General features: G+C 35.4%; 10 protein-coding genes across 10 annotated transcripts; 7 read left to right on the top strand and 3 right to left on the bottom strand.

The window, feature by feature from the left end:
• Positions 1-332: 332 nt before the first annotated feature.
• Positions 333-2,699, bottom strand: SQS1 (Sqs1p; the record flags this gene model as incomplete). Its single annotated transcript, XM_003670891.1, has 1 exon — positions 333-2,699. The coding sequence occupies one exon, from the start codon at positions 2,697-2,699 to the stop codon at positions 333-335; it is 2,367 nt and encodes a 788-aa protein (XP_003670939.1).
• A 557-nt stretch (positions 2,700-3,256) lies between these two features.
• ATG4 (cysteine protease ATG4) lies at positions 3,257-4,540 on the top strand (the record flags this gene model as incomplete). Its single annotated transcript, XM_003670890.1, has 1 exon — positions 3,257-4,540. One exon carries the CDS (start codon positions 3,257-3,259, stop codon positions 4,538-4,540), a length of 1,284 nt encoding a protein of 427 aa, XP_003670938.1.
• A 512-nt stretch (positions 4,541-5,052) lies between these two features.
• Positions 5,053-5,667, top strand: SSU72 (RNA polymerase II subunit A C-terminal domain phosphatase; the record flags this gene model as incomplete). The annotated part of the gene is made up of 1 exon (XM_003670889.1): positions 5,053-5,667. One exon carries the CDS (start codon positions 5,053-5,055, stop codon positions 5,665-5,667), a length of 615 nt encoding a protein of 204 aa, XP_003670937.1.
• Positions 5,668-6,949: 1,282 nt separating this feature from the next.
• POP1 (ribonuclease P/MRP protein subunit POP1) lies at positions 6,950-9,529 on the bottom strand (the record flags this gene model as incomplete). Its single annotated transcript, XM_003670888.1, has 1 exon — positions 6,950-9,529. The coding sequence occupies one exon, from the start codon at positions 9,527-9,529 to the stop codon at positions 6,950-6,952; it is 2,580 nt and encodes an 859-aa protein (XP_003670936.1).
• Positions 9,530-9,991: 462 nt separating this feature from the next.
• NDAI0F03740 (60S ribosomal protein eL43) lies at positions 9,992-10,385 on the top strand (the record flags this gene model as incomplete). The annotated part of the gene is made up of 2 exons (XM_003670887.1): positions 9,992-9,993; positions 10,109-10,385. Coding segments are annotated over 2 exons (279 nt in total).
• A 2,488-nt stretch (positions 10,386-12,873) lies between these two features.
• On the top strand, positions 12,874-14,172 carry ADE12 (adenylosuccinate synthase; the record flags this gene model as incomplete). The annotated part of the gene is made up of 1 exon (XM_003670886.1): positions 12,874-14,172. The coding sequence occupies one exon, from the start codon at positions 12,874-12,876 to the stop codon at positions 14,170-14,172; it is 1,299 nt and encodes a 432-aa protein (XP_003670934.1).
• A 146-nt stretch (positions 14,173-14,318) lies between these two features.
• ALG9 (dolichyl-P-Man:Man(6)GlcNAc(2)-PP-dolichol alpha-1,2-mannosyltransferase) lies at positions 14,319-16,040 on the bottom strand (the record flags this gene model as incomplete). The annotated part of the gene is made up of 1 exon (XM_003670885.1): positions 14,319-16,040. One exon carries the CDS (start codon positions 16,038-16,040, stop codon positions 14,319-14,321), a length of 1,722 nt encoding a protein of 573 aa, XP_003670933.1.
• Positions 16,041-16,371: 331 nt separating this feature from the next.
• On the top strand, positions 16,372-18,201 carry MGS1 (ssDNA-dependent ATPase MGS1; the record flags this gene model as incomplete). The annotated part of the gene is made up of 1 exon (XM_003670884.1): positions 16,372-18,201. The coding sequence occupies one exon, from the start codon at positions 16,372-16,374 to the stop codon at positions 18,199-18,201; it is 1,830 nt and encodes a 609-aa protein (XP_003670932.1).
• An 853-nt stretch (positions 18,202-19,054) lies between these two features.
• Positions 19,055-20,029, top strand: PPN2 (putative serine/threonine-protein phosphatase; the record flags this gene model as incomplete). The annotated part of the gene is made up of 1 exon (XM_003670883.1): positions 19,055-20,029. The coding sequence occupies one exon, from the start codon at positions 19,055-19,057 to the stop codon at positions 20,027-20,029; it is 975 nt and encodes a 324-aa protein (XP_003670931.1).
• A 573-nt stretch (positions 20,030-20,602) lies between these two features.
• RAP1 (DNA-binding transcription factor RAP1) lies at positions 20,603-23,338 on the top strand (the record flags this gene model as incomplete). Its single annotated transcript, XM_003670882.1, has 1 exon — positions 20,603-23,338. One exon carries the CDS (start codon positions 20,603-20,605, stop codon positions 23,336-23,338), a length of 2,736 nt encoding a protein of 911 aa, XP_003670930.1.
• Positions 23,339-24,964: the final 1,626 nt, after the last annotated feature.

Genomic DNA, 24,964 nt, shown 5'->3' with positions numbered 1-24,964 from the left:
GCTAGCTGTATTATTGTGACGATAGCTTAGTTGAAATATCAATCTCTTGCAAAAGTATATAGCTTCTGTAATTAGGCTCTTTTTCTTTGAAACCTTTTCTGTCCCTCAGGACAAATATGACCTTTCTTAAATAATTCATTCATCATTTTTTATGTAAATAACACAAAAACAAAAGATCTTTGTGTACACATCGCGTAAAATTACCATCAACGCATAATGGAAAACACGAAATGCAAAAAACTGGTAATAGATTCATAAAAGTTCGGTCAATATCGATCTATAATCTATGTAAAACTATGACAATTTATATATATATGGTTTTAAAGGTCTGATCAGCCGTTGATATGTTGTAGCTGGCCCACCCCATGTTTGCTCTTTTTCATTCGTGCCATTAACGGTTCACTAATACCTTTATTGCCATGAGGTCCTAACCCTTCACCACTCGTCCAGCCTAATTTCTCCAATATTCTTCTACCAATGTTTTCTTGGCCAATCTCTGGAGCATCTTTACCAACGGTTTCACCTTCTTTAACTTGATATTTTCCGCTCTTTACACGTATTTTCTCCACACGAACATGTTCTTCTTTTGGCCGTTTTACATCTATCCTCATGAAGACAGGACGTTGTTTTAAAAGTTGACCAATTAGGTTATAATTTGGCTTGGTATATCTGGTTCTTTTCGTCTTTGAGACTAACACATGCGTGTGATTTGCTTTGCCCACTTTTGATGCCTTTGTTCCGTAATGTTCCGCGAATTTCATTACTGTCTTATTACCATGTGGATCTAATGGTGGAAATGTGGTAGTAGTTTTGCCACGCTTCAAGAACAATTCTAGTTCATCAGTTATATTTCGAACATGAAGACCGTAGGGGTATTTCTTGAAAAGGTCTTCGGAATTCATATTTTCTTCGTCAATAAAATCTTCTTTTCTTCTACGTTTCTTTGCCTTGTCATCCATCCTTTTATGTAATTTTTGTTGTAAAGTTTCTATTGTCTCTTGATCCAGCCCAAGTGCTTCCTCGATAAGGAGTTGCTTCTTCTTCCCTTTACCTTTTGTTTCGATAGATCTTGTCTCGTATTGCTGACTACGTTCATCCATGTATTTCATAGAATATGAAACCAAGTCATCCAATCCTTCATCCATATCAGACGTCATATGTATTTCATTTTCATTGTTCATTTCGGAAATTCGATAATTAGCACTTTCATTCCTTATATTAAAGTCATCATGATCATCATTTTCTTCTTCCACACTACTATCAGAAATTGGAATATCAGAATACGTCGGTTCTGGTGTCTCCTCTTTCGGTATTAGAGAATTCTTGACGAATTTGAAATATGAGCGTGACCGATTTTCTGGTAACCCTAGATCTCCAACGAGAAAATCCCTAAAAGCTTCTTCTTCCAGCCATCTTGAACTATAATCTCCAAATAGCCTATGGCACTGGAGAAAGTATGAATTTTCAGAATATCCAAGTCTGATATTACTAACGACAACTTCAGAGGTATTTATAACATAATCTTCATCGACATAGCCAAACTCAGGTTCTGAATCTTCCTCGCTTACAATTTCATCGTTTTCTAAGATACTTTTATATTCATCCAAATTTTCTTGTAATTTATCTTCTTGCAAAGACAATTTTTCTATTTTCTGTATGATTTGAGGACTAGTGATTCTGTTTCGTTCACGTTTCAGTATTTCTATATGGTCATTTTCTTCATAACCCACGTCATAGTCGTCGTTGTAATCGACTTCTTCTTCAGAAGAAGACGGTTCATCGTCTTCAAACTCATCATCGCCCTCATCAGAAGCCTCTACATTTTGCAAAATGTTCTGTACATAAGAATGGAAGGGATGATATTTATTTTCTGTTTTATTCACCAAAACGGATCCAGAGGTTTCATCTTGGTCTAAATTCAATTCTGTCTTTCCGATAAGAAGCGATGGGTTCCATTCTATATTAGGTCTAGATATACTCGTCTTAGATATCTGTTTGATTTCTTCAACATGTACAGTACGAATGGATTCAGTGTTAGTTTCTTCTGTACCTTGTTCGTCTACAAAGAACAATCCACTATCACTTATATCCGAAAAGCGATCATCATCATCATCATCATCTTCTTCTTCTTCTTCGGAACTACCATCAGAGACTTGTTCAGTAGTTGCACTTTCTATTCCAACCGTAGATTCAACATCTACATCAGAATCGGAGGATAGTATTACATTTACTTTGGTTCTGTTTGTAATGGAATTCTTCTCTCTCAGCCTCAATATCATATCATGGGATGGATCATAAACTTCTGTCGATTTAACAAACATCATAGGTCTCTTTCTGAATCCCAAGTTACTGAGACTATTAACACTTGAACTAGACTCATGTCGATTCCCAGGCCTTAACCCACCGGATCTCATTGATTGTTTTTTTCCATTTCCACGTCCAAAATAATAATCTTCAACGGTCTTTGCTGATATCACAGCCCTTCCTGGATTATAATAATCAATAGAAATGTCCTCTAAATCACCAGCACCTAATGGATTGGATGAATTATACCAGCTAGAAACTCCTCCTTCGGTGTTTGATTGAGGACGACGATGTTTAATCTTCTTATGCTTGCTTTTAACTTGGTTATTTTTCTTGCTACCACTTGGAGATGGTTTCTTCTTCGTACCACCATAATGCTTATGTCTTTTTGCCATGTCGTTCTGAAATATCTAGTGCCTTTTGTTAATTTCTCAGTTCAAAGATGACTTCTAATATTCTATGCCAGAATAAACTCAAACTAAGAATTTCAATGATTAATTTGTTAATTAAATTTGAATTAATATGACTTTTCAAGAAGCGCCGCTACTATGTGAGTTTTGAAAAGGGTGACAGAATCACAACTACAAGAATATAACTTCATTCAATAGGGGACCACGAAAGTTCGGAAACCCTGTTAATAATCTATTCTAAAAAATATGATAGATCAAGTTACCAGTATTATTGAAGGGAATGTCAACACACTGACTGGAAGTATGAATGGTGTCGAATTGGATGGAACTGAAAGAATTACGATACTTAGTATAACGTATCCTAACACAAAAATTGCCGGGAGTATTAGTAAGAAGGCGATTATAAACGAGGAGAAGGGGAAGGAAGAGGATTCAGAAGATGAAGTAGGACGAACACAACCTATAACGTCCTTTTTCTATCAGATCTTCAATCGAAGTAACAATAGTAAAGATGGAACTACTAAGGATGTACGGAAGAATTAATGTCAGATATTAAGTCAAGATTGAATTTCACTTATAGAACAAGGTTTAAACCTATTCAAAGGATGTCGGATGGTCCATCCCCATTCCATTTTAGTTTTATACTTAGAGAGAATCCTATTAATACATTGGAGAACGTAATTTCTAATCCAGATTGTTTCTTCACGGATATCGGATGGGGATGTATGATTAGAACGGGGCAAAGTTTATTAGGTAATGCTTTACAATTAAGGAACCTTGGTAGAGATTGGAGGTTTGATGATAATACTGATTTAAAAATGACTGAGAAATCGAATGAAATTGCATCTTGGTTCATGGATACTCCTGAGAAGCCCTTTTCATTGCATCGATTTATTTCAAAAGGGATGCAATTGTCTGGGAAAAAACCTGGAGAATGGTTCGGGCCTGCAGCTACAGCTAGAAGTATACAAAGTTTAGTACATGAATTTCCTGAGTGTGGTATTGATAAGTGTCTCATATCTGTCTCTTCAGGTGACATATACAAGACAGAAGTGGAGGACGTCTTTAACGAGGGACATACTGGTGAGGCTAGGAATGGACAAAAAGATAAAACGATATTGATTTTATTGGGTGTAAAATTAGGGATTGAAACAATTAATAGATGTTATTGGGATAGTATACGACGTATATTGAGTTCAGAATATTCGATAGGCATAGCTGGAGGTCGACCTTCATCGTCATTGTATTTTTTTGGATACCAAGGTGATGAATTACTTTATTTTGATCCACATTCTCCACAACCATCATATGATAAGAATGATCTTTTTTATGAGACTTGTCATACTACAAATTTTGGTAAATTGTCCCTTGCAGATATGGATCCATCGATGTTATTGGGGATCCAGATTACCGGGAGAAAAGAGTGGGAGCAATGGCAAAAGGAAATAAAGGAGTCCAAGATAATCAATATCCTTGAAATGCATCCCGACGATATGAATTTTGATATAGACATTGATATGAATAATAAAGACGAGTTTGATCTTGAAACTATGTGTTCTAATGTGTCAAGGACGCAAGATATTGATGCAAATACTTCTGTGGAAGGAGATGATTATGTAGATGTAGGTGCGCTATTACAACAGGTAGGGGGGACTCCTTCAAGCTCTAAAGATGACGGATTTCAAGACATACAGTGCAAGAAACAAAACATTATGGTAATAGGAAATGCGTGTTGTTCAAATACAGTCGGTGAGATTGAGGTAGAAAAAGTTCTTGTTGAGCATGATACAATCGGCGTTGCAAACCCTTTGCCCATATTCAGATGAAGGGATGTACCGAGATACCCAGAGAGGATAGAAGATGGGTGCGTAGGATCTATTATATATTTTAGGTGTGTATATATTGGCCATTTATATCAGGTAATTGATAATATTCTTAAACAATATTTCCAGATGTTATTTTACGATAATGATAGATTGACAGTCACATTCCTTTGTCATCCTTGTGTTACCCGGAGTTTATCTATATATTATAAATTTCTTCATAATAATAAAAATAATGATTTTTGTTAGCGAAAATTTCAAACGGGCGTCGATCTGATCTATACATACGCATTAATCAGATGTTAGAAAGGCTGGACACACACAATACGTAAGATGCGTACATGAGTGAGTCGAGATAGTATATTAAATTTTATCTTTACGTGTTTTGTATGAAGTAACATTTAAATAATATAAAAGTACATATAGAGTATTTCTTCATTATTTGATCAAAATCTGATTACATTTATCTATCAGGAAAAAACAAACGAAAATATACACAACATCCTCACGAGAATATGACCAGAAATACAGACTTAAAATTTTGCACAGTATGTGCTTCTAATAATAATAGATCTATGGAATCACACAAAGTGTTACAAGAAGCTGGATACAATGTAAGTTCGTACGGGACAGGTTCTGCTGTAAGATTACCAGGTTTGTCTATCGATAAACCAAACGTATATCCCTTTGGTACACCTTATAATGACATTTATAATGATTTATTATCCCAATCACCTGAACGTTATAAAGCTAATGGATTATTACAAATGTTGGACCGTAATCGTAAATTGAAGAAGGCACCTGAAAAATGGCAAACAAATACAAAGACATTTGATTTCGTTTTCACTTGTGAGGAAAGATGTTTCGATGCCGTTTGTGAAGATTTGATGTTGAGAGGTGGTCATCTTAATCAAATGGTTCATATAATAAATATTGATATTAAAGATGATAATGAAAATGCAAAAATTGGTGGTAAGGCAATATTAAAATTAGCTGATATGCTTAGTGAAAAAGTTCAAGAATGTGAAGAATCTTTCATACCGTTTGAAGACATCATTATGGATATACTGGCGATATGGCAACAAGATCATCCTAAGCTGCCACTTTTATATTCTCCTGGTTTTTATTAGGGGACGAACTAAAACATTCATCCTAGTTAGTTGTATAGATATGATACATGTTATGTATGATTAACGTTATAATTATATTAGACAAAACTTAATGTGACAAATCCGATACTCTGAAATATGCATTTTCAATCAATCTTAGGATCTAGTAGATTCTTTTACTATGATATACGTCCTATTATAATAATTTATAACTATATAGTTTACACGTTTACATTTAAACCACATTTCCCTATCCCGGCATTCATCTTATTTAGTAAGGCATTCCATTAGAATATAGATCTTCTGATCTAAAATTACAATGAAATAAATAAAAAAAATACTACTGACAGTAAAGTACAATAGATACTATTTATCCTCAGAAACCTCTTTGAAGTAAAAATAAAGAGAGAAAGGGGAAAAAATAAATCAAAAATTATAAGACCCACCCGTTTCTACCAAAACCAAAAGAATTTTCTCACATGGAGCTAATTGAACTTCAAAGACTCTTTACCGAAGTAAAGTAACCATAGATATATAAGAAGATGATCATGTCAGTGAAAAAGTTTAACCTCCTTATTTCAGGATCAACTCTTTTAACTAGTCGATACCTCTTCTCATATAGAGCCACAGTCATCTTTGAAGAATAATCTCTTCCTGTTGGTCCCAGCTTCCTCAACACCGATTTGTACTCGGTGTCAAACTTCTCCAGGCAGAAGGGAAAAAGGGTGCCCTAAAAAGAAGTAAGACTTGAAAACCTTAGGCAGGAAATCAAGAGTTACCTTTCAAGGTACACGAGAAAACGAAACGTCAGCAAATATACCTTCCGCGAGTATGTGTAAGTGGCTAAGAAGCTTACATCAATTAAAAAGTATTGAAATGTAACGAATCCATAACAATGACTTAAATGCTTAGCATTCTTCTGATTGGAAGGATATATTCGGTCAGTAGGACTACTTGATCTCCTCTGACATCTTAAGGTAAGTATGAGGATTTTAAAAAAAAACAAGAAAAATAATTTCAAGAACGGGAAAATTGGAAGTGGAATTGGAAGAAGTTTAATTAACAGATCTTCATGCCCTATTTATACTTTTTCATTTTCAGTGCCTTCCCTCTTCGCCACTTCAACATTTGGCGTTGATGAAAAGCGAAAGAAAAAAAAAATACATTCGTGCGGGTAACATCTTTTGTTCATTACTTTCTACCGTCAAATGGTGCCATATATTATACCACGGTCCACATACCTAGTATATATTACAGGAAATTATTTATTAGAAGTCACTATATATCTAATCTATGAAAATCTCTACACAACTATTTGTTTCCATTTGGCTAGCCTATATACATTTGTTCCTATATTTCTGATAAGAACAAGTTTTTGATCATTAATATCTGAGAACGGTCTGTTATAGATGTATCCAGTCGCCATACCATGACCTTCTCCAAGGTGGTATGTCGCACTGGTGATAAACCCAATCAAATCTTGTACACCTGGTAACGGGATTTCTTGATCGTGGTCTTTTTTACCATCAGATCGGTATATGCCCTTTAACATTTGCAGCCAGAATCCCATATCCTTTTCCGGAATTCGGTAAATTCTTGCATTGTCTTTGGCATGACCCTTTTCAACTAAAGAACACGATACAGCCATAACAGGGATCGGCACCTTGGCAATAGAAACAGATATAGGTCCATTAAACATCAGGTCAGGAGCTTCAAAACTAGAAGCCTTATTGACTAATTTAATAGGCAATTCAGAATCGTCTACCACATTGTTTTTAACATCATTGTATACTTCAAAAACGTCGTTTAAATTATTGATTAATCTATACCCTGTTTTTTCATCAAATTGTGCGGTTCTTTTCGGGTCACAGGTTTTAAGTTCTTCAGAATTTTTACTGAGGTAACAAATACCATTTCTTAAAATTTGTAAGAGCTTCCAATCACAACTAAAATAATCACCAATTTCGCCAGTGAAAGCAGGAAGTTCATTAAAATGGATTCCCTTTATTTTTGCGTAATTCACTTTTTTACTGACAGGTTTCTTCTGCCACTTTGCTTGCAGTGTTTCCTTTTTATATAGGGAATTCTCCATGTAACCAATCTTTGTAAATGGGTAATCATCTGGGAAATACAGACGACCTTCTTCAAAGTCTAATTGTTGACATTGTCTTAATCCAGTGTGATAAACTCTAGATACACGGTTAAGCTGATACCAAAATGGTAACAACCAAAACCATGGTACTATTAACACCCAATCCTTGGTAATATACCTTCTTACTAATATTATTGGGATTAGTGGATCTTGTTCTTTTCTAAATGGAATCAAGTTTTTGAAAGAATCAGCCGGTTTCATCGTTTGCAATTGTTGACGTCTTTTGGCAAGTCCTTTCAATGTATTTTGATTTTCATACGATTTTTCACGTAATTTAGGATCAGTTACTTTTGATAATATAGATGCAATGTCATCTTTTGGGAAAGCAGTTTGTAAATTTATAATATCATCTGCAGAAGGTCCATTCGGTTGCCCTGTATTCAATTTTTTAGGTGTTGATAGGTATCTTGGGTCACTACATTCAAATGCAAACATAGATCTTTGGGGCAGAATTGTTTCGTCAGTTACGTTTGCAATGGTTTTAAACTGATTAAAAGAGGTAGACCTCATGGGAGATCTTAGTATGCTAGATAATGCAGTAAGAGCTTTAGCACCTCTAATTGTAATACTTCCTAAAGAATAGCGACAATCTTGAATTGATAATCTCTTCTTGCCCAATTCTAATAATCTGTTGAAAACTGAGACATAAAGAGATGGATGCAGACGGACAATGACGGAATTTTCATTAATCCATAGAATTTCACAAGGACCTTGTGCTACCTGGTTTGTATCATAAATTAAACCTTGAAACCATGTTTGGGATTCTATATATTTCTTTAACGTAGCTCTTTTACGTGTCATATCAGAAATGAGGGATTTCAAAAAATTATCTACCTTTTCTGGAGAATTATCGTTGACAATCATGGTTCCCATAAAACTAGAATCCATACACAAGGCACCATCCGACGCAGCAGAGTGGCTGCCTAATCTATGAGTAGATTTAAAACACTTTTGTGTCGGTGACCACGGTATTTGGTACCCCCATCTTTTGATCATATGAGATCTTTTGGCATTCCAGACATGAGTAGGTAACCAAGTAAAAAATCTCTGTCTTTTGAAATACTTGATACGACCTTTGGGGATGGGTGCCAGTTTATTCATTCCCGTATTATCATAACTACCCATCTTATTATTTAATTTAATCACATCCGATTTAGAATTTTTGGACTCCTTAATAATTGTCTTCAAAGATTTCATTTTTTGTCTAATATTACAATTTGACGCAGTTATATTTTCTGGTAATGCTAATTTCAGTGAAGTTGATTTTCCTGCTAATCTTAATAATTTGACAGACATTCTCAATTTATAAAGTTGTGCTGCTGTTAATCCGTGAGTTTTACTGTTTTTAGGTCTTCGTTTGGTTATCTGTTGTTGATCACTTTTCATCATCTCTCTCAATGCTCTATTACGCATTCTTTTGGGAATTCTTCTGACATTATGGGAAGCTGTTCTTCTACGTAATTTCCTCGGTAACGCTTGGAATACTCTTGTAGAACTAGTTAATTTAGAGTTATGCATCGCCAATTGAAGTTGTTTAATTTCAAATTTACGAGATAAGATGAACTGGTCCACCTTCAACATCCCTCCCGACTCACTTATGTCATTACCATCTTTAGATGAGGCAAGTGCTTCTGTTCTAATAGTTCTTGCATTACGGACTTTTTGTCGTTTAAAAACCTGATTCTTGTTCAATTGCTTTTTTCCACCAGCTCCAGAACTTCTGCCAGTCATTTAATATATTCGAGTCTCCTTTTGCAGATTCTTTGTTATGTATTGGTTGGAAGTATTCTTAGTTATTTGTTCATCACTATCAATTTCTGTCTTCAAGAAAGTCGATCAGAATATTTTTCTGCATCATCTCACAGATCAAATTGTGGCACCTGATATAATATATGGAGGAGTGTTAGAAACACGGAGCCTTAGAGTTATTAAACAGGCAATTTCCTCTCAGGGTTTCACCTGCAACGATTCCGCCGCAGAATAGAAATTTCTTTTTCCTAACAAAGACCTCGAGGATTTTAAGTTTTGCCTGTTTACCCGCTTAGTTAATAAATTACTTAATAAATTCTCGAAATAAATATAAAAACTTATCTGGGCTTTTTTTTTCTTCTTGTATAATGATTTGAGATTTAATTTCAAGAAAAGAAAGTCTAATAACAATAATAGTAGCATTTTTTTTGGCACTACTTCAAAATGTATGGATATGAAAATAAGTTTATTTTCATTAGTAAATAGAAATTGGATTATACTATTGTGCATAAATACTAACAAGTTGATTTAATTAAATGGAAAAATTAAAACTTATTATAGGTCCAAAAGAACTAAGAAAGTCGGCATCACAGGTAAATATGGTGTCCGTTATGGTTCCTCATTAAGAAGACAAGTCAAGAAGTTGGAAGTCCAACAACATGCTAGATATGATTGTTCATTCTGTGGTAAGAAAACTGTGAAAAGAGGATCTGCAGGTATTTGGAACTGTAAATCCTGTAATAAGACAGTCGCAGGAGGTGCTTATGCCGTATCCACCGCTGCAGCCGCCACAGTTAGATCTACTATTAGAAGATTAAGGGATATGGTCGAAGCATGATAAAAAAATGGGATGTCCAATCTCTTTTTTTCCATGTGTTTGCTTACGTCAAAAACTTTACTGATTTCCTTTGGTATCAATTTTTTAATATAAATATGACCCTTTCAATTTATCGATTTCCGTCGTAAAATGTTAGGATTATCAGTTTCTCACTTACCCCACCGCCCCAGTCGACAGTTGATGTGTCACATCTAGTTTAGTAATGAGATATCAGTAATAACTAAATAGTCACATCAATTGCAATTAGCTTATGTTATATTATATATAATAGTAATGCTAGCTAGGCCTTTACTTTATTTAATATAAAAAAATGCATCTTTAAAAAACGAATTCGTTCTTAACGTGACAACAGGGAAGTTAAAAATAAAGTGACACTAGTTAGACTATAGCATACAGAAAAGCAACTACAGGAAATGCTCATTATTCTCGGAGTATGTCAACGATAAAAAGTCATAATATAGTCATGGTCCGGATCTTGCTATAGGTGTTAAATCCAGATACGCTGTATAATGAGAATTCAAGAGTTGAGAGATGCTGGTTCGATATTCCTTGGAATGGAATCTGATGATTGATGGTGTAAGAGTAAAAATGAGTATTTCGTTCTGTTACTTTGACTATGTTTGGTAAAGGTGTGAAGACCATTGCCTTACTATCGATCTCTTCAGTGTTAAGCATAAATTGGAGACAAGGCATCCTTTGGTTGTAACAATCCATCACCGAGAAATATAAAGCCCATGGATTTCTAAACTCAGGTTTCTATGGATAATTGCTCTAAAGTCCTAGGTGTAGATGACGTATTTAAAGAAGCTCGCATGTGTGTCATTTTGAAGAAGCTATTGCATGTTTAGTTCACCAGTTGGCATTAATTACTAATGACATAATTAAGGCAACTACCTGCACTTTCAGTAGCGTTTCAGATGGTGAAATTGATCAGTATCTCGAACCAAAACATGAGAATGACGATGGCAGGCTCGAACTAAAGGGTGAAACTGACAGTGAAGATCTTGCTATTGATGAACAAGAAGATGCGATTGAGGATACCGAAGAATCAGTTAGCGCATTCGCACCCTTTGGACCGGGGGTAACAGGAAAACGCGGGAGAACACCCGAGACATATTTTGCCCTTTCTTTTATTTGTTTGCTTTTTCTACAAAAAAACAGATTTTAGAAGACCCATCATTTATTGGTTTTCCCGGACAAGCCCTCTTTTTCAAGCTTCCAATGTCAACAACCCGTAACGTCTGAGGTTTGTTGTTTATTTATTTGTTTTCTTAGATCGTTTGCTTACTTAAGGCTACATATACATACGTTCTCTCTACTTCAAATAGTTATAAGCTATATTCAAGGGAATTATATGAGCAAAAAATCTTATTTACACTCACAGCCTGCTCTTCCACCTCCTCCTTCTTCCACGGGTCTACCACAACTTACTTGAGATGATCTTTCTATAAATAAGCAACGATGAACTATCTAATATTTTTACCGTCTTAGAGGAAGGAAATCTTTCAGATAATCCCTCTGCTTTACAGTTTCTACTTAGTCTAAAGTTAAATGATGGTTTCAATTTCAAATATATATGTATAGATATATATTGAGAAACCTTATAATAAGGAATTTTCTTTAACCTCACAACTATTTAGAACCCCGCTGTATGCCAAAGGGTTTAATTTTTTTCGCGTTACCGCCGGTCCGAAGGGTAATCCAAAACCTGTCCCACCCGGGTACTAGCTAGTTTAATTTATATAATGTTCTTACTCTATTCACTACTCATTATGAAAATGGTTTAGCTAGTTATCTGTGCCCTCAAATTTTTGCCCCTCCCCTCGGACTCGAACCCCAATCAGAAGCCATTCCAGCCCGCTCCATTGTTTCCCAAATCCTTTAATCCATCCCGCTCCCCATAATGGGAGCCAACCATGTCTGCTCACAAAGGAATATGAAACCCCACATTTTCTTTGTCCACACTGCGGGTAACAAACAATGTTTCCGCGGATTCGTGATTTGACCCGCAAACGTGGTCAGCGTTTCAGTGTTTTCTCTTTAAGAAGCACGTGAAGGCAAACAAGCAAAAAAAAAAGAAGTCAAACTATTTTAAATAAGGTAATTTAACTTAATTTTAAATAAGATGTGCGCGTAACAAGAGAAGTTCACGTAATTAAGGAAAAAAGAAATTGGAATTGAGAAAAAAAAATTTGTGAAGTCACCTGAACGAGTAATTACTATTTAAACCTCGGAATATTCCTCAGTTTATATGCCCTTCATTATATTTAGTCTTTCTAATTCTTGTCTCTTACAGGTCTGTTTAAAAGAATACAAAAAACAAAATAAAGAAATAACAATTAATAAATAACCTTCTTCTTCTTTGTATACTATTATTTAATGCTTGTTCTTCTTACATAAAATTCACGCAGAACGTTCGGAAACTTACTTTCATTCATAGTAACAAAAAGCTCATTTTAAAAAGAAAACAGAAAAACTTTTATACAAAATGGTTAACGTCGTATTGGGATCTCAATGGGGTGACGAAGGTAAGGGTAAACTAGTTGATTTATTAGTCGGCAAGTACGACATTGTTGCTCGTTGTGCAGGTGGTAACAATGCAGGACATACTATCATCGTTGATGGAGTAAAGTATGATTTTCATATGTTACCATCTGGGTTAGTTAATCCAAATTGTCAGAATTTATTGGGTAATGGTGTGGTCATTCATGTCCCATCATTTTTCAAAGAACTAGAAACGTTGGAAGCAAAAGGGTTGAATAACTGTAGAGAAAGGTTGTTTGTGTCATCTAGAGCTCATTTGGTTTTCGATTTCCATCAAGTTACTGATAAATTGAGAGAAAATGAACTGTCTGGTCGTTCCAAAGATGGTAAGAATATCGGTACCACTGGTAAGGGTATTGGACCAACTTATTCCACAAAGGCTTCTAGATCAGGTTTGAGAGTTCATCATTTAGTTAACGATAATCCCGGTGCTTGGGATGAATTTGTCGTCAAATATAAGAGATTAGTGGAAACTAGAAAACAAAGGTATGGTGGGTTTGAATATGATGTTGAAGCTAAATTGGCTGAATATAAAAAATATAGAGATGCTTTGAAACCATTCGTTGTTGATTCCGTTGTTTTCATGCATAAGGCTATCCAAGAAAATAAAAAAATCTTAGTTGAAGGTGCCAATGCGTTGATGCTTGATATCGATTTCGGTACTTATCCATATGTTACCTCCTCTAACACCGGTATTGGTGGTGTAGTTACTGGGTTAGGTATCCCACCACGTACTATTGACAAAGTTTATGGTGTTGTTAAAGCTTATACCACTCGTGTTGGTGAAGGTCCATTCCCAACTGAACAATTAAATGAAGAAGGTGAAAAATTACAAACTATTGGTGCTGAATTCGGTGTCACTACTGGTCGTAAACGTCGTTGTGGTTGGTTAGATCTAGTCGTCTTGAAATATTCAAGTTTAATTAATGGTTATACGAGTTTAAATATCACCAAATTGGACGTTCTTGATACATTCAAAGAAATTCCAGTCGGTATTTCATATTCCATTAAGGGTAAGGCATTAGATTTATTCCCAGAAGATTTGATGACATTAGGTGAAGTTGACGTAGAATACGTTACTTTACCAGGTTGGGAACAAGATATCACTAAGATCACTGAGTATGAACAATTACCAGAAAATGCTAAGAAATATTTGAAATACATTGAAGATTTCGTCGGTATTCCAGTTGAATGGGTTGGTACCGGTCCAGCCAGAGAAAGCATGCTACATAAAGACATCTAATTACCATTAAAAAGCATAATCGAAGTAAATGCCTCTTCACTTACGTAAATGTAACATATAGCGATATAAGATAAAATACACTATCATAAAATAACTGTAACTGTTTTTTGTTCAATTTATGTTTATGTAAATAAGTAATCTTTCCTTCATTTATCATTGGATTCAGCTGAATCATTTGTATCTATATGAGCTCTCTCATACAGACAATAATCCACATATTCGGCATTATAGACAGCATCAAGATATGAATTCAACCCGGAAGGCAAGTATTTTCTCAATGATGCAACCAAATAATCCGGTATATAAAACGTTCTACCAATAATCCTTGAGTTGTCAATATCCACAAATTTTCTACATGCAATCTCGTTCCATTCAGCATTTTGATTTATTGGATCAAAAGTATCCTTTTCAAGGTCAACGGGAAGCGTTATGTCGATGACATATTGACATTCATCTATTGGTACTAGTTTTTCTGGATCAAATTTGTTCATATTGTTCATTCCCTTTGGAATCTCTCTGATATTTTGGAAAAGACTGCCAGTTTCTGCAAAATCACCAGGTAATAATCCATCAAATCCAGATCTAACAAATCTTAACCTACTTGTCGAAGGTAAGAAAAAAGAATTTGGGTAATGGTACCATTCGCGACCCATACATATGTTGGTTAAGGAATCCTTATTAGACGCAATTCGGTTATATTGATCAAATAATTTCAATGGAGCGGTATAATTTTTCGTTAATGCAATCGTGCGTGAAATAGCTTGTAACGCAGTCAATAGGATAGTAAGCCATTTAAGTGATTTTGTTATACATTTTATGTTGTTTATTCTTAATTTTTTTACTGTCTTTAAAACGTTGTAAAGTCCAATACTAGCACTCAATGTAATTACAGAGTAAATTGGATACATGAATCTTTCCTCCTTATGTGGTTGTTTTGTAAAGATTGCAATCCATAATACTAATGATAACCATAGGGTCCATAGGGAACGATGGAATACACCTATAATTGCGAAAAACAATACAGGAATTGGGAAGTTCAAAATAAGGTTCTGAATATAGTAATTCCATGGTTCAACACCAAAGATATTAGGACCCGATTCCTCTGTTGTATTGAGAACATTATAAGAAAGAATATTCCATGAAACTGGGGTAATCTTACCGTAGAATGCAGAGTCAATACCAATGACGATAGCAGTAAGTAATACAATTACTAGAGATGAATCAAACACGGTTCTGATAGTCGTAATAATTCTATGCGTAAAGAGATATTGGAAGCATAGAGGTAAACTCAGGACCAGAACGAATGGCCAGCCTAGGATGGAAGAAAGGAAATTAAAAGTTAGACTTGCCACAAAATTTGGAGTTGATTTCGTTGATAAATAGCGTAGAGTATGTTTTATAGATCCTAAGTATAATACCATAGCTAATGTGGAAGGTAATAATTCAACTGATGCATGGAACCAACCTGGATTAAAAATTTGGAAAAATAACCAGATATTAGCCACTTGTCCATTCAATGTTCTACGGATTTCTCTGTAAGCCTTAATTTCCAGTACCACACTTACTAAGCCTAAGAAGATTCTTATCAAATAAAAATTCCAGCTGGAAGGTAAATTATGAGCAACCAGATATTTATTAAACGGATATAACAAAACATATAATGGAGAAAGAAATGCCCATGATCTTATGGAATATTCTGGAGAATATTCCCATGTTTGTTTCCCAAATCCTCTCACTAGTAGGTTTAATGGTTCCCAATAATTGAAAGTCTCATCACAATCTGAGATTAGAGAATAAATAGGTTGGAGATAAAGACGAGATGCCAAAAGAAGTACAATAAGGACGGCAGTCGGTACTTTACAATTCATTGTTACCAATTCCGATCGTCACTTCAGTAAGATTGTTACTATTTATCCTATTTTAAATTGAACGATAGGTGTAAAACGTCCTAAGTTATGTCAGTTTCATCAATTCAGTTCTTGTAAAAAAATGGATTGGTATTTGTACGCATTCTTGCAAACACCTTGTTGTTCCTTTGTCTTTATCTTCAGCTTATCTTTAGGCGAACTTTCATCGGCGCTAGCTTCGAAAAAGCTGAAAATTTAACTTTAGCATATCAGTTGATCAAGATCTCAATATTTTACTCCAATATATCTACCTGTAGACGCACCATACCTGGCCAAATCCTATCTAGTATAAATGAATAATCATCAATCGAAATTATCGACCCAAGCTCCGAACAGTAAGCGGTTTATTGCGTGTCCATTATGTGAATCTCGCGTACTTTTAATGACCCTTAATGATCATCTCGATATCTGCCCATCTAACAAGCATAAAACACAACAGAAACAACATATACCAAGACAAGGGAACACACTAAAATCATACCTATCTGGTAATAATAGGTTGCCTTCAACAGCAAATGAGTCATCCCCGTCATCCGATAAGACTTCCAGTTCGAAAAGGAATCATGAAGTGATAAATTTAGATAACGAGCCTGCAACTCCAGCAGCCAAAAAAACTAGTACCTCAACTACAGGAGTGAATGCTACCCAATCAAGTATTGAGTCAAAATTAAAAGAAGAAATTGCAGTTTTAAAGAAATCAGCTCATTTACCTTTAAGCGAAAGATTGCGACCTCAAACCCTTCGTGAGTATGTCGGCCAACAACATATTTTATCTCAGGAGAAAGGTCCATTGTTTCAATATATTAGACAGGGTATAATACCGTCTATGATACTTTGGGGGCCGCCTGGTGTTGGTAAAACTTCATTAGCGAGGCTGTTTACCAAAGAGGCTAGTGCTGTTTCCAGCTCAGGTAGCAAGGATGAACGACCAGTCCATTATTGGATGATAGAGACTAGTGCTACTAAAGCAAATACTCAGGAACTAAGAGGCATTTTTGAAAAGGCAAAGAAGGAATTCCAATTAACAAGGCGTAGGACCGTGTTGTTTATTGATGAAATTCATAGGTTTAATAAAGTTCAGCAAGATTTGTTGTTACCGCATGTTGAGAATGGTGATATCATCTTAATTGGTGCTACTACAGAAAATCCCAGTTTTCAATTGAATAATGCTCTTATTAGTAGATGTCAAGTGTTCGTTTTAGAAAAATTGAGTACAAATGAGATGTGTATAGTACTTTATAGGGCCATTGCATTATTGAATAGATCTAGAAAATTACTTTGGGGTGATATTAAGGCTTTACAACTCTCAAGAGATATTATGGAATATATTGTTGACGTTTCTGTCGGAGATGCTAGAAGAGCTCTCAATATACTAGAAAAGGTTGAAATCTCAACAAGGCAAGATGATAAGACGAATGGCAAAGGGAACAGTGCTGAGACTGCTGAAAGCGAAGAGAAGAAAGTAATTACTCTGAATGATGTTCGGGACATAATCAAAAATAATAGTGATAGTATATTGAACACCTATTATGACGTAAAAGGTGACTTCCATTATGATGCCATATCAGCATTCCATAAGGCTGTAAGAGGAAGTGACGAAAATGCTAGTCTTTATTATTTAGCAAGGATGTTACAAGGTGGTGAAGACCCGCTTTATGTTGCAAGAAGAATGATTCGTATTGCGAGTGAAGATATAGGAATAAGAGATAACTCATTACTATCTCTAGCGATTGCAGCTCACGACACTGTGATGAAGCTAGGATTACCTGAAGCCGATATGGCACTTGTGCACTGTTGTGTTGCATTGGCAAGAGCCCCCAAATCTGTTGAAATATACAGAGCTTGGAACAATATAAAAAGCATGTTAAATGAAAACAAATATTCCTTAGCTAGCAGTGAGATTCCAATGCATATTAGAAACGCACCCACTTCGTTGATGAAAGATCTGGGATACAGTAAAGGATATAAATATAATCCAGACTACGTTGATGGTAAGGTCAAACAGGAGTATTTTCCAGAGGAAGTTTTACACAAATGTCCTAATAAAAAAGAACTACAGTTCCTGACGGGAAAGCACCTTGGTACTAGGGTCGATCCTGATTTACTGAAGGATAAGAAATGAAATGCATTTAAACCGACAAAGGTGCCATGGATATTACGATCAATGGCGACATTATTTATTTAGACCATATATCTTATGTCGAAAAAAAGACAATATGAGTATTATTTTACTCAGGCGTTTAAGGTTCTCAATCTATACTATTGTGAAAGAGATATTTTACAGTTTGAAATCATATTCTTTAACAAAAGAATGTGCTTGCGAGGCCATTTGAATCAAGAACATGCTGCTTATTATCTCCAATAGGTTTACAGCAGTTCTTTTGAGCTTTTACCTCTACTCCAAGAAGTACTTTGAGGAATGGCGTCCTTTCCTCAAATAATCATAAATTAAGTCTGTTTGCATATCAAGAGCACTCTTCGTAGTCTCCAGGTTTTACCTATAAAGTCAAGAAAATAGCCAAGTCTATCTTATTTTTCAATGTCTTTCGTTACGTTTACTATTTCTTCCCTTCCATCATATGTGTCGGGTCTTTGAATAAGGAACAGTATATATGTAATTAATGGGATAATCTAAAGTCAACGAAAAGATTCTTCATGTATCTTCTGAAATACCCTTTTTTGTTGTGTAACATTGAACTAGCTAGGCGGACGATTAAATTAACCTTATTCGATTTACCGGGGAACGCGCCGGTAACAAGGTTATTTCCGTGGACATCATTATCTAACAAAACTTAGATTACGTAGGTGCAGTTACGAGGCGAGGTTGTCTCTTAGAAGCCATCTACTTTTTCGTATATGCTTATATAAGAAGCTTCGAAATTTCATTTAATAAGAAGAATACAATTCAGTTTATTTAACCTTAGACCGGGACATACACCGAATAAACGCTTTCGTGTGTTACTTTTCGATTTAGTATGAGACCGTATATTACTATAACATCTATCTTCATATTCATAGCAACATTTACATTATATGTTATCTATATTTTAAAGGAGGACTCCTCGTCTCTTAAATTCTTTCCAACTATAAAAACATTACAAGAACCGTACCGAATAACTGATCCAAATCAAAGAGTGATTTTCACTGGTGATGTTCATGGGAAATATACTGAATTTAAAGACTTGATCGATAATAAATTAAATGGTCTCGATGAAAATACATTGCTTATACTTCTGGGTGATTTCATGATTAAAGGACCAGATTCTCGGAAAGTTGTTTCCTATATATTGGAACATAAAGACCAAATAAAATGTGTTTTGGGAAATAATGATATTTTAGTTCTTTTAGCGTATTTGAACCCACATTTACCATTATCTAAGGGGCGAACGATTCATAGTGTTCGTAATCCATTAAACTTCACTACAGACCATTCATTTACACCTCAAGATATCTCTAAAATTAGTGCAAGACATAGACAAATTGCCAAAGAGGTTGGTTATGTTAATTTATTGGCTTTAGCTCAGCATTGTTCAGTAGCAATTGAGGTTGAATTGGAGTTAACAAGAGAAACTTTATTTGGGGCTCATGCGGGTGTTTTACCTGGAGATTTTATGGATCATGGTCCACATAGACATACACATCCATTATCAAGCGTTAAAGCATTGACTGATATGAAATATGTAGACGAGGATGATTGGACTCATACTTCTAGAGAACCGGATACGAAACATAGTATAAAATGGTACAAATTATGGGATGAATATGGAAGTTTGTACAAGAATGTCACTGTATTTTATGGGCATGACTCAAGAACCGGATTGAATTTGAGAAAGCATACAAAAGGGTTAGATTCTGGATGCGCCAAAGGTGGTGAATTGTCTGCGATGGAATATAAATACAATGAAAAGAAAGGCAAATACGAACATCGACTTGTCCAAGTTGATTGTTGAATTAAGGAATAAGTAAAAAAAAAGAAAACGCAATAATTTTTAGACACTATATACATGAGAATATAAAGTACATATTATCATATATAAAATTAAAATAGATCATATCTCGATAATTAAATTATCCTATTTCCATGAATAGCTGGATGATGACGAGGGGGTATGATACCCCAGGTCATGTTAGGACATCTCTTTCCATATGGAGTTCTCATCCGGCAATATCCGACGGAAATATGAATTTGGAATTTTCCAAGGCAGGTTCTTATCACGTGCCGGGGTAAATAGATTACCCGGTGTCTTCCTTAATTTTTTTGTCCCTTCAGGAAAAAATATGATTCCAATTTTTTTTTGCGTTTCTTGATTTAAATTGGTACACCCAGCTTGTTTATATTTCTTGCAAATTACCATCAACACACCATTCTGAAGAAAACCCATTACCCAATTGAAAACAAATAGGCCAAGGCTACTCATCGACAAATATTAATAACTATTTCAAGCAATTGTTACCAACCTGTTGTTAATATCGTCCAGTTCAGTCTATTTTATACAACTACTGATATAACTACAGTTACTATCATGTCAAGCTCACAGAATTTCGAAACAGCTCCAGAACACTTTGTTGATGCCCTTAATTCAAACATGATTGACAGCCACGGAGACGACGCGTCCCATGTAAACAATACCGACAATGTTAATGCTGGGGAACCCTTAGTACATGTCGAAGATGCTGTTTCATTAGTTGCGGCCAATGTTAAGGTAGAGAAATTGAAAGCTGAAGGAGCACCAACTATTACTGATCCCCAAGCGACTCAAGTTAGTTTAGTTGTTCCGCCAACTGAACCTTCAAGCGTGACCGAACCCGTTGCTACTGGAAATGCAATGGTTGACATTGCAACAAACGGACATACGAATGGAACAATAGAATCTGGTCCAACCTCAGTCGATGTGTCCTCTCCAATGTCTCATGAAGTAGGTGCTCCAGCTGTGGCTAGTGCAGATGGCATAAGTACAGAAGCACCTCTTCGTACGAATTCAAACACAAGTGATAACGGCGCAAATCCAGTTAAAAAGAAACTTGTTTTTGAAAATATAAAATTCTTTATTAATCGTGATTCTGGTGCTATTGACTCATCTACAGAAGCTGATCAACTGGAACGTCTAATTACTGCTAACGGTGGTGAAATTGTTAAGGCATTGCCACAACAAGCTTCTTCAGACTTCTTTGTCGTTTCCCCATACAATGATACAAAATTACCTACTATAACCACGACTTATATTAGAACATGTATCGCAAGAGATACATTATTACCTCTCGAAAACTATTTGGTTCCATATGATGAATTCCGTGCAGTTATTGATTCCGAATTAAGATCCTTGAACGGAGATGGAGAGAAAGCTGATCAAAATGATCATATTCAAAACCATGTGTCTGAAGAACAACAGGCTGTAGAGCAAAATGGATTAGAACCTGATCAACATGATTCCTCAAACACGGCACACCAAGAATCAGAACAGAAACAACAACAACAACAACAACAACAACAACAACAGAGAGAGGAACAATTGAAATTGATACACGAACATAATATCGAAATGGAAAATATAAATCAAGACATTGCACGTGAACAACTATCCGAGGATCAAAGGAATACAAGCTCTCAACCACAGTCATCTTTAGGCACTGATATGCCGGCTCATATTAAACTACAACATGAACAAGAACAGCAACAACAGCAACAACAGCAACAACAACAACAACAACAACAACAACAACAACAACATGAACAAAATGGAGAATCTCATGTTGCACAAAATCGTTCTCATGCTTATGAAAATTCAAGATCGCCTTTAGTAAGATCACCTAATGGACCAACTCATAATAAATCATCATTTACTGAAACTGAAGATGAATTTATCCTTGATGTTGTTAGAAAGAATCCAACAAGACGTACAACTCATACCTTATACGATGAAATATCGCATTACGTTCCAAACCATACAGGGAATTCTATTAGACATAGATTCCGTGTATATCTCTCAAAAAGATTAGATTTCGTTTACGAAGTCGATAAATACGGTAAATTAGTTCGTGACGAAGATGGTAATTTAATTAAAACTAAACTTTTACCCCCATCCATTAAGAAGAAGTTTACAGCCGACGAAGATTATGCATTAGCAGTATCTGTTAAGAAACAATTCTATCGCGATCTATATCAAATTGATCCAGACAGTGGACAATCGTTAATATCAGCTCAAGATAGTCCGACTGCAATTGCAAGAAGGAATATGACTATGGATCCAAATCATATTCCTGGTAGCGAACCAGGTTTTAAAGAATACAAGGTGAATGATCGTAAAGGTCCTATTGCTAGAGAGTTTTTCAAAAGTTTTGCAGATGAAAACCCTACCCATACAGAAAACGCTTGGAGAGACAGGTATAGAAAATTTCTTTTAACATTCGGTGTTGATGCTTATATTGCTTACTATGAAATAGAAAGGGCTTCTGGAAGAGAACCTAAACCAATGAAAAATTTAACAAATAGACCTAAACGAGTCAATGCACCTACTCCAGGTAATTATAATTCGTCAGTGAAAAGGGCAAGAGCTTATATTTCAGCAAAACCAGTATCAAATGAGCATGAACAATCAATTTCAAATGCAGATGTAGCTGCTGCTGCCGCTGCTGCTGCTAATGGTCAAGCTACTGGACCTAATTATCCAATCCCTGAAAATGAATTGTTAGATGAAGAAACCATGCAATTTATTTCAAGTTTGAAGAATGATTTATCAAAATTAGAAAGTACGTTACCATTTGAGTACCCACAGGAAATTGCAGATGCTATTCGTAACGACTTCACTAATGAAGAGGAAGAGTACGATAATATTGATCCAAATTCAATCAAATTCCCACCTCCCATTGCATCGATTGAATTATTTTTACCTACATTTTTCCAAATGGGATCCACAAGGGAGTTTATGTTGAAAGTAAATGAAGTCATCACTCGTGATTACGAACCATCGCAAGCTGAAAAGTTAGTACAGGATTTGTCTGATGAAGCCGGTGTACGTAGGACGTTCAGTACAAGTATATTAACTGCACTATCGGGTGATTTGATGGTTTTCCCACGTTATTTCTTAACAATGTTCAAAGATAACATTAATCCACCACCTAACGTTCCAGGTATTTGGACACGTGAAGATGATGAGATGCTAAGATCTAATAAGGGAGAAGATCTGCAAGCACTAGAGAAGAAGCATGGTGTAGGTAGAATCGAAATTAGAAGGAAGTTTGTAGAAAGAGATTTGGTATAGTGTGACCTGAATAGTAAGAGAGTAAAAAACACTTGATTGGTGGTATTCATATTTTTTCCTTTACTTTTGTTATAATTGTAATTTTACGTTTTGGGGAGCTTCGGTTTGGTATTTATTTCATGGTTTTATGGCTCATATCCTTTAAAGCAGTTTTAATAATAATCTCTTTATTTATATTATATATGTAATAATCTAATGTTTTTATAAGAAGGTGAAGACGATAGTGCTTTCAGAAGAGGTTATATAAGACCTCCAAACTTGTTAAGTTGACTAATATGAACCGGTAGGTGAGGCAGGTATACCAAATATAATATTTTTGTTTTCAAAAACAATAAAAAACCATAAAAAAATTATGGCCAAAAGGGTGAATGTAAGCGTGCTTTAACTCAGTGAGAAATAGGCTATTCTATAGAGCAAGTACAGGAATTTATATGATAATAATATTAATGGAACACTCTTCCCAGCTATGAAACTTAAGTCCTACAAAGCTTATGCAAGTAAACTACGAATACAATGTAAGGACCCCGCGTACATACGGACATATTTTCTTGGGTTCAGGTCCTAAATATATTATATACTTCCACAAAGTAAACAAGGTGACTAGTAACTACTTAGGTGGCCCAACTACTGTCCCGCCTGGGTACACACTAAAGTCAGTCACATCATAATTCTAAATTATACGTCAGTTTCAATCACCTATGGGTATACGCAGGTTCATTGAAGAATGTTAAGAAAATTCGATGATTGACAACTAGTCTCGAAATCCTTCCATAATGTTCCGCACGGACAATTTTGACCAAAGTATACCGTGTTCAGTACAGTTCGGGAATGTTTTAAGGTCTAGAAACCTGAACTTATTGTCTCGCGCTCTCTCTCAATTGAGCCCACGGAAAGTCTTCAAGAAAATTAACGCAGTATACTATTAAATGCAATAAATCCATTCTACGTTCTCTTAGTGACTCTACGGAGAAAGTATTGATAGATTTAGTCTAAGAGTAATGTCAAAATAGTGGAAAGTTTAGCATGAAAACTATGAATTTCTCGTTTGAAACGGTGGACTTACCTCCCCGGTGATCGAGCAAAAGCAGAGTATATTCCTTACGGTTGCACGTGTGTGCACCTTTTCGTTACGCATAAAATTCAGAGAGTGGAACAACGTATGGACAACTAGAGATTTTTTTGATGGCAACCTTATACTGTTCAGCCCAGCTAAACTCGGTTCGATGCCTGAAACAACCGAAAAGTTGTTATTGTTTAGGTCTTTGAAATACATAAAATAAACAAACAGCCATCTTATGCGTTTCAAAAATAAGAGACAAGTACGGGGAAAATAAAGGTTTTTTGGGGTTCCCTTTCGCTGAAAAAATCAAAAATAATGCTGAAGTAGGGAACTTTCATTGTGAACATTATTTACTCCGTAAGGCAAAAGTTTGCTATTTGATTTCTTTTCCGCCATAATTCTACGTGGTGGAAAACCGTCGGAGCACTTGAGCTGACCAAGAAGTGAAGTACCATCGTTTCCTTCGCCGAATAGAGGAAACATTGCTCCATTAGTCCGAGTATGTTATGAACCGGCCTACGTAAGTTTCGCCATAACCGGCACAGTATTATTGCAGCGGAGATCTG

Source organism: Naumovozyma dairenensis, chromosome 6 (genome assembly GCF_000227115.2).
Source record: "Naumovozyma dairenensis CBS 421 chromosome 6, complete genome".
NCBI classification, from domain to species: Eukaryota; Fungi; Ascomycota; class Saccharomycetes; order Saccharomycetales; family Saccharomycetaceae; genus Naumovozyma; species Naumovozyma dairenensis.
Note: the sequence above shows the minus strand (reverse complement) of the source record. Positions and strands in the feature narration are given on the sequence as shown.